General features: G+C 46.5%; 1 protein-coding gene across 1 annotated transcript; it reads left to right on the top strand.

Moving 5' to 3' along the window:
- The first annotated feature begins 457 nt into the window (after positions 1 to 457).
- On the top strand, positions 458 to 11,823 carry LOC121572691 (neuromedin-K receptor-like). The gene is made up of 7 exons (XM_045222309.1): positions 458 to 843; positions 5,223 to 5,411; positions 5,630 to 5,780; positions 5,891 to 6,010; positions 9,452 to 9,528; positions 11,350 to 11,523; positions 11,666 to 11,823. The coding sequence occupies exons 1-7, from the start codon at positions 458 to 460 to the stop codon at positions 11,751 to 11,753; spliced, it is 1,185 nt and encodes a 394-aa protein (XP_045078244.1). The 3' UTR covers positions 11,754 to 11,823.
- Positions 11,824 to 12,221: the final 398 nt, after the last annotated feature.

The raw sequence follows: 12,221 nt of genomic DNA, 5'->3' as shown, positions 1-12,221 counted from the left end.
GTTAAGGGCCACCACACTTCATCTCCCAGGAGACCAGACTGTTAACAGACCTATGAAGACATTCCCTTACAAGCTGTTAACTGGGGAGATCGCTCACCGTTAGTATGGCACGAGCTAGACCAGACCGCTCACACTGGATAGAATAAGTAACGATAGTCTCTCTCTCGTCTCTCAGTCTCCCTCTCTCTCGTCTCTCAGTCTCCCTCTCTCTCGTCTCTCCGTCTCCCTCTCTCTCGTCTCTCAGTCTCCCTCTCTCTCGTCTCTCCGTCTCCCTCTCTCTCGTCTCTCAGTCTCCCTCTCTCGTCTCTCAGTCTCCCTCTCTCTCGTCTCTCAGTCTCCCTCTCTCTCGTCTCTCAGTCTCCCTCTCTCTCGTCTCTCAGTCTCCCTCTCTCTCGTCTCTCAGTCTCCCTCTCTCTCGTCTCTCAGTCTCCCTCTCTCTCTTCATCATTGCTCCGTTATGAGCGAGCCTAGTAACGTCTCCACCATCCCGGTTGGTAGCGGGAACTTTACCAACATCACTAACCAGTTTGTCCAGCCGGCATGGCAGCTCGCTCTCTGGTCGGTCGCCTACAGTCTTGTGCTGTTGGTCTCGGTGAGCGGGAACGTGATCGTTATCTGGATCATCCTCGCGCACAAACGGATGCGGACCGTGACAAACTACTTCCTGTTGAACCTGGCCCTCGCAGACACATCCATGGCGGCCTTCAACACGCTCGTGAACTTCGTGTACGCCGCGCACGGCGACTGGTACTTCGGGTTCGCCTACTGCAAGTTCCACAACTTCCTTCCGGTGACTGCGGTGTTCGCCAGCATCTACTCCATGGTGGCCATCGCCGTGGACCGGTGAGAAAGATTGGAGTTATTCTGTTATGTTGTTTTGTTTTTGTACATCACATCACATAGACAGAAAATGAACAGGTGGTTTTGGCATCTCCATGGAGAAAAAAGCGGTTGAATCACTTAACGCATTAATGTTCGAGGGTATCTAATGGACAAAACTCCACTCCAGGGGAAAGGACGTTTCTGATGACTCACACACGGAGTGGAGCAGAGACCAGGCTTTATGGACTACATCGATTCGGTCAATACTTCAACAAAATGTAATTATGAAATGCCCACCTTGAACACAGGTTTGCTGTTGCTCTAAGATGCACATTTGAATCTCAACAAGGTAACAAGTCGTTGGTGGTATTTGATTAAAGTTTATTGAAAAAATATGGATTTCAGCAATCAATGAAAGGCACTCGACTACAGAGGACAAACATAGGTACAAGGTTTCATCATTAAAATGTTTTGAATGACCTTTGACCTTGGGTGAATCAATGAGCTAGATTCCACAAAGCCTGGTCTCTGCTCCACTCCGTTCATCAGAAATGTATTTCACCATGGAGTGGAGTTTAGTCTGCTACAGGATATCAGAATATAGTCCAGCACAGCCTGTGTGTGATAAGATGACATCAACCCCGGACCCCAAGGCAGATAGGATGCTGATGACAATTCCTCCAAGGCATCTTGTCTGCCAATCTGCTGTGTGTGTCAACAGAAGGGGTCAACAGAAGGGGTCAACAGAAGGGGTAACCTAAAAGGGAGATCAGCTGCGTAGAGGTCAAGATCCAGAGAGAAAGAGGATGGAGAGAGAAGGAGAGAGAGAAAGAGGATGGAGAGAGAAGGAGAGAGAGAAAGAGGATGGAGAGAGAAGGAGAGAGAGAAAGAGGATGGAAATAGGACAGAGAGAGGAAGGAGCGGAGAGAGATGGAGATGGAGAGAGATGGAGATGGAGAGATGAGAGGGAGAGAGATGGAGAGGGAGAGAGAGCGAGAGGGGAAGGAATCAAATCAAATCAAATTTATGGTCACATAGACATGGTTAGCAGATGTTATTGCCTTGGTTTCTCCTTGGTTTCTCAAATGACTGCCTCGCCTGGTTCACCAACTACTTCTCAGATAGAGTTCAGTGTGTCAAATCGGAGGGCCTGTTGTCTGGACCTATGGCAGTCTCTATGGGGGTGCCACAGGGTTCAATTCTTGGGCCGACACTTTTCTCCGTGTATATCAATGATGTCGCTCTTGCTGCTGGTGACTCTCAGATCCACCTCTACGCAGACGACACCATTTTGTATACATCTGGCCCTTCATTGGACACTGTGTTAACAAACCTCCAAACGAGCTTCAATGCCATACAACAATCCTTCAGTAGCCTTCAACTGCTCTTAAACACTAGTAAAACTAAATGCTGCTAGCACCCGCCCACCCGACTAGAATCACCACTCTCGACGGGTCTGACCTAGAGTATGTGGACAACTACAAATATCTAGGTGTCTGGTTAGACTGTAAACTCAACTTCCAGACTCACATAAAGAATCTCCAATCCAAAGTTAAATCTAGAATCGGCTTCCTATTTCGCAACAAAGCCTCCTTCACTCATGCTGCCAAACATGCCCTCGTAAAACTGACTATCCTACCGATCCTTGACTTCGGCGATGTCATTTACAAAATAGCCTCCAACACTCTACTCAGCAAATTGGATGTAGTTTATCACAGTGCCATCCGTTTTGTCACCAAAGCCCCATACACTACCCACCACTGTGACCTGTACGCTCTTGTTGGCTGGTCCTCACTACATGTTCGTCGTCAAACCCACTGGCTCCAGGCCATCTATAAATCACTGCTAGGCAAATCCCCGCCTTATCTTAGCTCATTGGTCACCATAGCAGCACCCACCCGCAGTCTGCGCTCCAGCAGGTATATCTCACTGGTCATTCCCAAAGCCAACACCTCCTTTGGCCGCCATTCCTTCCAGTTCTCTGCTGCCAATGACTGGAACGAATTGCAAAAATCTCTGAAGCTGGAGACTCTTATCTCCCCCAATAACTTTAAGCATCAGTTGTCAGAGCACCTTACCGATCACTGCACCTGTACACAGCCCATCTGAAATTAGCCCACCCAACTACCTCATCCCTATATTGTTATTTAATTTGCTCTTTTGCACCCCAGTATCTCTATTTGCACATAATCTCTTGCACATCTAGCATTCCAGTGTTAATACTATTGTAATTATTCTGCACTATAGCCTATTTATTGCCTTACCTCCATAACTTGCTACATTTGCACACACTGTATATATATTTTCTGTTGTATTTCTGACTTTATGTTTTTTTTTACCCCATATGTAACTCTGTGTTGTTTTTATCGCACTGCTTTGCTTTATCTTGGCCAGGTCGCAGTTGTAAATGAGAACCTGTTCTCAACTGGCTTACCTGGTTAAATAAAGGTGAAATAAAAAAATAAATAAAAAAATTGCGAGTGTAGTGAAATGCTTGTGCTTCTAGTTCCGACAGTGCAGTAATATCTAGCAAGTAATATCTAACAGATACACAACAAAAACCTAATACACACAAATCTAAGTAAAGGAATGGAATAAGAATATATAAATATATGGATGAGTAATGTCATTATCAGAGCAGCATAGGCTAAGATGCAATAGATAGTATAGAATACAGTATATACAGATGAGATGGGTAATGCAAGATATGGAAACGTTATTAAGATAGTATAGAATACAGTATATACATATGAGATGGGTAATGCAAGATATGGAAACGTTATTAAGATAGTATAGAATACAGTATATACATATGAGATGAGTAATGCAAGATATGTAAACATTATTAAGATAGTATAGAATACAGTATATACATATGAGATGGGTAATGCAAGATATGTAAACATTATTAAGATAGTATAGAATACAGTATATACATATGAGATGAGTAATGCAAGATATGTAAACATTATTAAGATAGTATAGAATACAGTATATACATATGAGATGGGTAATGCAAGATATGTAAACATTATTAAGATAGTATAGAATACAGTATATACATATGAGATGGGTAATGCAAGATATGTAAACATTATTAAGATAGTATAGAATACAGTATATACATATGAGATGAGTAATGCAAGACATGTAAACGTTATTAAGATAGTATAGAATACAGTATATACATATGAGATGAGTAATGCAAGATATGTAAACATTATTAAGATAGTATAGAATACAGTATATACATATGAGATGGGTAATGCAAGATATGGAAACATTATTAAAGTGGCATTATTAAAGTGACTAGTGTTCCATTTATTAAAGTGGCCAGTGATTTTCAAGTCTGTATGTAGGCAGCAGCCTCTCTGTGCTAGTGATGGCTGTTGAGAGCCCTGTGGTTGCGGGCGGTGCAGTTGCCGTACCAGGCGGTGATACAGCCCGACAGGATGCTCTCAATTGTGCCTCTGTAAAAGTGTGTGAGGGTTTTAGGTGACAGGCCAAATTTCTTCAGCCTCCTGAGGTTGAAGAGGCTCTGTTGCGCCTTCTTCACCACACTGTCTGTGTGAGTAGACCATTTCAGTTTGTCAGTGATGTGTACGCCAAGGAACTTGAAGCTTTCCACCTTCTCCACTGCGGTCCCGTCGATGTGGATAGGGGGGTGCACCCTCTGCTGTTTCCTGAAGTCCACGATCATCTCCTTTGTTTTGTTGATGTTGAGTGAGAGGTTATTTTCCTGGCACCACACTCCCAGAGCCCTCACCTCCTCCCTGTAGGCGGTCTCGTCATTGTTGGTAATCAAGCCTACTACTGTTGTGTCGTCTGCAAACTTGATGATTGAGTTGGAGGCGTGATTGGCTACGCAGTCATGGGTGAACAGGGAGTACAGGAAGGGGCTCACCCTTGTGGGCCTTATGTTGAGGACAGGAACAAGTAAAAGGGGACATATAACAAGGATAGACAAGGATGAGGTCCTACCAATAACTTCCATCTGGCTGGTCTCCCATCCAGGGACTGACCAAACCCTGCTTAGCTTCAGAAGATCATCAGCTTGACAGAAGACTCTGATTAGTTGAATCAGTTCTGGTAATGCTTTAGCTTTGTGGATAACTTTGGACGCAGATTCTCTACCCTTCTCCTGAAGTCTGCCCTCTCATGGATTCAAAAGGAATGGACTGGTGTGAGGAATATGGTGGAAACTCCCTCCAGCTGTTCTTGCACCAATCCAATGCTTTTAAATGCATGAGGGGGAGTAAACTAGTGCTCTTCTGGAGAAGAGGTGTCCAATCATAAACACTACGCTCTTGATCTAACAGTATTAGGTAGGACCTGTACCCAGAGTTGACCTCTGACCTCTAACCCCCTGACCTCTCCTTATGTGACTTCTTGTTACCTAGGTACATGGCCATTACCCACCCACTCAAGCCCCGCCTCTCAGCAACGGTAACCAGGTCTGTGATAGGCTGTATCTGGGGCATGGCGGTGGCACTAGCATTCCCGTTGTGTTACTACTCAACCACCAGACAGATTGGACAGAGAACACTGTGTTACGTCTACTGGCCCCGCACTGCACAGGACGCATTCATGTTAGTAACTCACTGCACAGGACGCATTCATGTTAATATGTGTCTGTTTACTTGTTGTTTTTCTGCCTTATTCCTTCCTTCATTCATTCATTTATTTGGCTTTCTCTTCTCCCTCCCGCTCTCTCCCCCCCCCTCTCTCTCTCCCTCTCCCATTTTCTCCCATTCTCTCTCTCTCTCTCCCTCTCCCTCTCCCATTCTCTCTCTCTCTCTCTCTCTAGGTACCATATAATAGTAGCAGCGTTTGTGTATGTGCTGCCTCTAGTGGTGATGGCTGGTACCTACAGTCTGGTGGGGAGGACACTGTGGGGCGGAGAGATACCTGGTGACTCTAAAGATAACTACCACCTACAGATACAAGCTAAGAGGAAGGTACACAGACATGGACGGGCAAACACACGCACACGCAAACACGGATGGAGACACGCAGACACACACACACACACGCACACGTTGTCCTTACTAATTTTCCTGTTGTCTAGGTGGTGAAGATGATGATCATTGTGGTGATAACGTTTGCAGTGTGCTGGTTCCCCTACCATCTCTACTTCCTGATAACAGGACTCAACAGACAACTGAACAGAATCAAGTCAATACAACAGGTCTGTCTGTCTGTCTGTCTGTATTATATAAATGTGGATGATGATTATTATTAGACCCGTTTTAGACACTTGACTCTTTTATAGCTGTCAGACAGACAGGCGTTTGTCCGTCTGTCCGTCCAACAGACTGTTCAACAGAGTCAAGTCAACAGGTATAATAACAAGGCGAAGCAGCCTCCTGACCTCGGCGAACAAAATAGACTCTGTTCTGTTGGCGAATGTGCAGTCACTGGAGAACAAACTGGATGAACTTCGTTCCTATCAACCAGACCTGAAGAACTACAATATCCTATGTTTCTCAGAGTCGTAGCTGAACGAGGACGTGGATGATATACACTGAGTATAACAAACGTTAGAAACACCTTCCTAATATTGAGGTGTCATGGAAAGAGCAGGTGTTCTTAATGTTTCGTACACTCAGTTTATATCTCGTAGATTTCCCCAGATTTCCCCATGCATCGTCTAGACCAGACGGCAGCCTCGGGTAAGACTAAGAGAGGAGGGGTGTGTCTCTTTGTCAATAACAGCTGGTGCGTGAAATCTAATATTAAAGAAGTCTCGAGGTTTTTGCTCGCCTGAGGTAGAGTATCTCATGATAAGCTGTAGACCACACTATCTACCAAGAGAGTTTTCATCTATATTTTTCGTAGCCGTCTATTTACCACCACAAACCGATGCTGGCAGTAAGACCAGACTTAACGAGCTGTATAAGGGCCATAAGCAAACAAGAAAATGCTCGTCCAGAGGCGGCACTCCTAGTGGCCGGTGATTTCAATACAGGGAAACTGAAATCCATTTTACCTCATTTTTACCAACATGCCACCTGTGCAACTAGAGGTGAAAAATCTCTAGATCACCTTTACTCCACACAAAGAGACGCATACAAAGCTCTAGATCACCTTTACTCCAGACAGAGACACATACAAAACTCTAGATCACCTTTACTCCACACAAAGAGACGCATACAAGGCTCTCCCTCGCCCTCCCTTTAGCAAGTCTGACCATAGCTCTATCCTCCTGATTCCTGCTTACAAGCAAAAACTCAAATAGGAAGTACTAGTGACCCGCTCAATACAGAAGTGGTCTGATGAAGTGGATGCTAAGATGCAGGACTGTTACAGATTGCTTTAAGGAATTTACCACATCAGTCACCTGCTTCATGAATACATGCATCGACGACGTTGTACCACAGTGATCGTACGTTCATATCCCAACCAGAAGCCATGGATTACAGGCAACATCTGCATTAAGCTAAAGTCTAGAGCTTCCGCTTTCAAGGACCGGGACACTAATCCGGACCAGCTGTTCCGGAAGACTGTGTGATCACGCTCTCTGGAGCCGATGTGAGTAAGACCTTTAAACAGGTTAACATTCACAAGGCCGCAGGGCCAGATGGATTACCAGGACGTGTACTCAGAGCTGGCAAGTGTCTTCACTGACATTTTCAACCTCTTCCTGACCCTACATGTTTCAAGTAGATCACCATAGTCCCTGTGCCCAAGAACACCACGATAACCTGTCTAAATGACTATCACCCCTTAGCACTCAAATCTGAAGCTACGAAATGCTTTGAAAGGCTGGTCATGACTCAAATCAACACCATCATCCGAGACACCCTGGACCCACTCCAATTCGCATACCTCCCCAACAGAGCCACAGATGACGCAATCTCTATTGCACTCCACACCGCCCTTTCCCACCTGGACAAAAGTAACACCTAAGTGAGAATGCTGTTCATTGACTACAGCTCATCGTTCAACACCATAGTGCCCTACAAAGCTCATCACTAAGCTCAGGACCCTGGGACTGAACACCTCCCTCTGCAACTGGATCCTGGACTTCCTGACGGGCCGCCTCCAGGTGGTGAGGGTAGGCAACAACACATCTGCTACGCTGATCCTCAACACGGGGGCCCCTCAGGGGTGCGTGCTCAGTCCCCTCCTGTACTCCCTGTTCACACACTCTAACACCATCATTAAGTTTGCTGACGACACGACAGTGATAGACCTGATCATTAACTACGATGAGACAGCCTATAGGGAGGAGGTCAGAGACCTGGCAGTGTGGTGCCAGGTGGTCCTCTGTAGCTCAATTGGTAGAGCACGGCGCTTGTAACGCCAGGGTAGTGGGTTCGATCCCCGGGACCACCCATATGTAAAAATGTATGCACACATGACTGTAAGTCGCTTTGGATAAAAGCGTCTGCTAAATGGCATATTATTATTATTATATTATAACAACCTTTCCCTCAACGTCAGCAAGACAAAGGAGATGATTGTGGACTACAGGAAATGGTGGGCTGAGCACGCCCCCATCCGAATCGACGGGGCTGTAGTGGAGCGGGCCGAGAGCTTCAAGTTCCTCGGTGTCCACATCACTAAGGAATTAACATGGTCCACACACTCCAACACAGTCATGAAGAAGGCATGACAAACGCCTCTTCCCTTTTTAGGAGGCTGAAAATATTTGGCATGGGCCCGCAGATCCTCAAAAAGTTATACAGCTGCACCTATGAGAGCATGTTGACTTGGCTGCATCACCGCTTGGTATGGCAATTGCTTGGCATCTGGCTGCAAGGTGCTAAAAAGGGTAGTGCGTACGGCCCAGTACATCACTGTGGCCGAGCTCCCTGCCATCCAGGACCTCTATACCAGGCGGTGTCAGAGGAAGGCCCTAAAAATTGTAAAAGACTCCAGCCACCCAAGTCTGTTCTCTCTGCTACCTCACGGCAAGCAGTACTGATGCACCAAGTCTGGAACCAACAGGACCCTTAACAGCTTCTACCCCCAAGCCATAAGACTGCTAAATAGTTAGTTTAATAGTTAACCAAACAGCTACCCGGACCATCTGCATTGAACCTTTTTTGCCCTAACTCTTTTGACTCATCACATACGCTGCACATGGACTCGGTACTGGTACCCCGTGTATATAGCCAAGTTATCACCTCGTAGCCCTGCACATGGACTCGGTACTGGTACCCCGTGTATATAGCCAAGTTATCACCTCGTAGCCCTGCACATGGACTCGGTACTGGTACCCCGTGTATATAGCCAAGTTATCACCTCGTAGCCCTGCACATGGACTCGGTACTGGTACCCCGTGTATATAGCCAAGTTATCACCTCGTAGCCCTGCACATGGACTCGGTACTGGTACCCCGTGTATATAGCCAAGTTATCACCTCGTAGCCCTGCACATGGACTCGGTACTGGTACCCCGTGTATATAGCCAAGTTATCTCTCTGCGTTGTTGGGAAAGGCCTGTAACTAAGTATTTCACTGTTAGTCTACACCTGTGTGACAAATAACATTTGATTTAACTCAAGCAATAGAACATTTGACATGCCGGTACTCAGTACCGTTGTGTTCCGGCCCAATTCAAGCACTGATTATATATCGTCGTTACTATTATTATTATTATATAAATGATTCTCATCCAACAGGTGTATCTATCAGTGTTGTGGCTGGCTATGAGCTCGACCATGTACAACCCTATCATCTACTGCTGTCTCAATAACAGGTAGGGGCTAGGAACACACACACCATGTACAACCCTATCATCTACTGCTGTCTCAATAACAGGTAGGGGCTAGGAACACACACACCATGTACAACCCTATCATCTACTGCTGTCTCAATAACAGGTAGGGGCTAGGAACACACACACCATGTACAACCCTATCATCTACTGCTGTCTCAATAACATACACACAGACACATACAGACCTGCATACACACACACACACAGGCCGCATACACACACACACACAGGCCGCATACACACACACACACAGGCCGCATACACACACACACACAGGCCGCATACACACACACACATGGGCCGCATACACAGTATCACTAACTCTGTGTGCTTGTGTATATACGTGTTCCCGTGCATGCCTTCTTATTTATGTGTAGGTTCCGTGCAGGGTTTAAGCGGTGCGATGTGTTTATGTGCAGGTTCCGTGCAGGGTTTAAGCGGTGCGATGTGTTTATGTGCAGGTTCCGTGCAGGGTTTAAGCGGTGCGATGTGTTTATGTGCAGGTTCCGTGCAGGGTTTAAGCGGTGCGATGTGTTTATGTGCAGGTTCCGTGCAGGGTTTAAGCGGTGCGATGTGTTTATGTGTAGGTTCCGTGCAGGGTTTAAGCGGTGCGATGTGCTTATGTGTAGGTTCCGTGCAGGGTTTAAGCGGTGCGATGTGTTTATGTGTAGGTTCCGTGCAGGGTTTAAGCGGTGCGATGTGTTTATGTGCAGGTTCCGTGCAGGGTTTAAGCGGTGCGATGTGTTTATGTGCAGGTTCCGTGCAGGGTTTAAGCGGTGCGATGTGTTTATGTGCAGGTTCCGTGCAGGGTTTAAGCGGTGCGATGTGTTTATGTGCAGGTTCCGTGCAGGGTTTAAGCGGTGCGATGTGTTTATGTGCAGGTTCCGTGCAGGGTTTAAGCGTGCGATGTGTTTATGTGCAGGTTCCGTGCAGGGTTTAAGCGTGCGATGTGTTTATGTGTAGGTTCCGTGCAGGGTTTAAGCGGTGCGATGTGTTTATGTGTAGGTTCCGTGCAGGGTTTAAGCGGTGCGATGTGTTTATGTGCAGGTTCCGTGCAGGGTTTAATCGGTGCGATGTGTTTATGTGCAGGTTCCGTGCAGGGTTTAAGCGGTGCGATGTGTTTATGTGCAGGTTCCGTGCAGGGTTTAAGCGGTGCGATGTGTTTATGTGCAGGTTCCGTGCAGGGTTTAAGCGGTGCGATGTGTTTATGTGCAGGTTCCGTGCAGGGTTTAAGCGGTGCGATGTGTTTATGTGCAGGTTCCGTGCAGGGTTTAATCGGTGCGATGTGTTTATGTGCAGGTTCCGTGCAGGGTTTAATCGGTGCGATGTGTTTATGTGCAGGTTCCGTGCAGGGTTTAAGCGGTGTGATGTGTTTATGTGTAGGTTCCGTGCAGGGTTTAAGCGGTGCGATGTGTTTATGTGCAGGTTCCGTGCAGGGTTTAAGCGTGCGATGTGTTTATGTGCAGGTTCCGTGCAGGGTTTAATCGGTGCGATGTGTTTATGTGCAGGTTCCGTGCAGGGTTTAATCGGTGCGATGTGTTTATGTGCAGGTTCCGTGCAGGGTTTAAGCGGTGCGATGTGTTTATGTGTAGGTTCCGTGCAGGGTTTAAGTGGTGCGATGTGTTTATGTGTAGGTTCCGTGCAGGGTTTAAGCGTGCGATGTGTTTATGTGCAGGTTCCGTGCAGGGTTTAAGCGGTGCGATGTGTTTATGTGCAGGTTCCGTGCAGGGTTTAAGCGGTGCGATGTGTTTATGTGCAGGTTCCGTGCAGGGTTTAAGCGTGCGATGTGTTTATGTGCAGGTTCCGTGCAGGGTTTAAGCGTGCGATGCGCTGCTGTCCGTTCGTCCGTCTGTCTCATTACGATCAGATGGAGCTGCATAGCGCCCGTTTCCATGCCAACAGACAGAGCAGCATCTACACCTTGACCCGCTTCGAGTCCTGCTCTGCGGACACACACAACGACCGCAGCGACAGGTAGCACAGAGTGTGTGTGTGTGTGTTTTTGCGTGTGTGTGTATGTGTATGTTTGTGTGTAGGTTCTGTGTCATGTTTTAAGTGATCTCTGACCTCAAAAATGGACCATAATGCATTTCTTCTTCTTCTTCTTCTTCATCAGGAGGAGGAGTCAGGGTGGTCATCATGGTAGCATCGCACACAACGGGCTGAATCGTCACGGAACCCGACATACACTCCTAACACGCTAGTTACCACGGCAACCGCCAAGGGTCCACCTCCGCCACGGCGCTCACCTGAGACGAAGCGAACACACACACACTTACTGAAACACACACACATCCCTATTGAAACACACATCTCTATTGAAACACACATCCCTATTGAAACACACATCCCTGTTGAAACACACATCCCTATTGAAACACACATCCCTGTTGAAACACACATCCCTATTGAAACACACATCCCTATTGAAACACACATCCCTATTGAAACACACATCCCTATTGAAACACACATCCCTATTGAAACACACACACATCCCTATTGAAACACACATCCCTATTGAAACACACATCCCTATTGAAACACACATCCCTATTGAAACACACATCCCTATTGAAACACACACATCCCTATTGAAACACACATCCCTATTGAAACACACATCCCTATTGAAACACACACACATCCCTATTGAAACACACATCCCTATT

Source organism: Coregonus clupeaformis, chromosome 8 (assembly GCF_020615455.1).
Source record: "Coregonus clupeaformis isolate EN_2021a chromosome 8, ASM2061545v1, whole genome shotgun sequence".
NCBI classification, from domain to species: Eukaryota; Metazoa; Chordata; class Actinopteri; order Salmoniformes; family Salmonidae; genus Coregonus; species Coregonus clupeaformis.
Note: the sequence above shows the minus strand (reverse complement) of the source record. Positions and strands in the feature narration are given on the sequence as shown.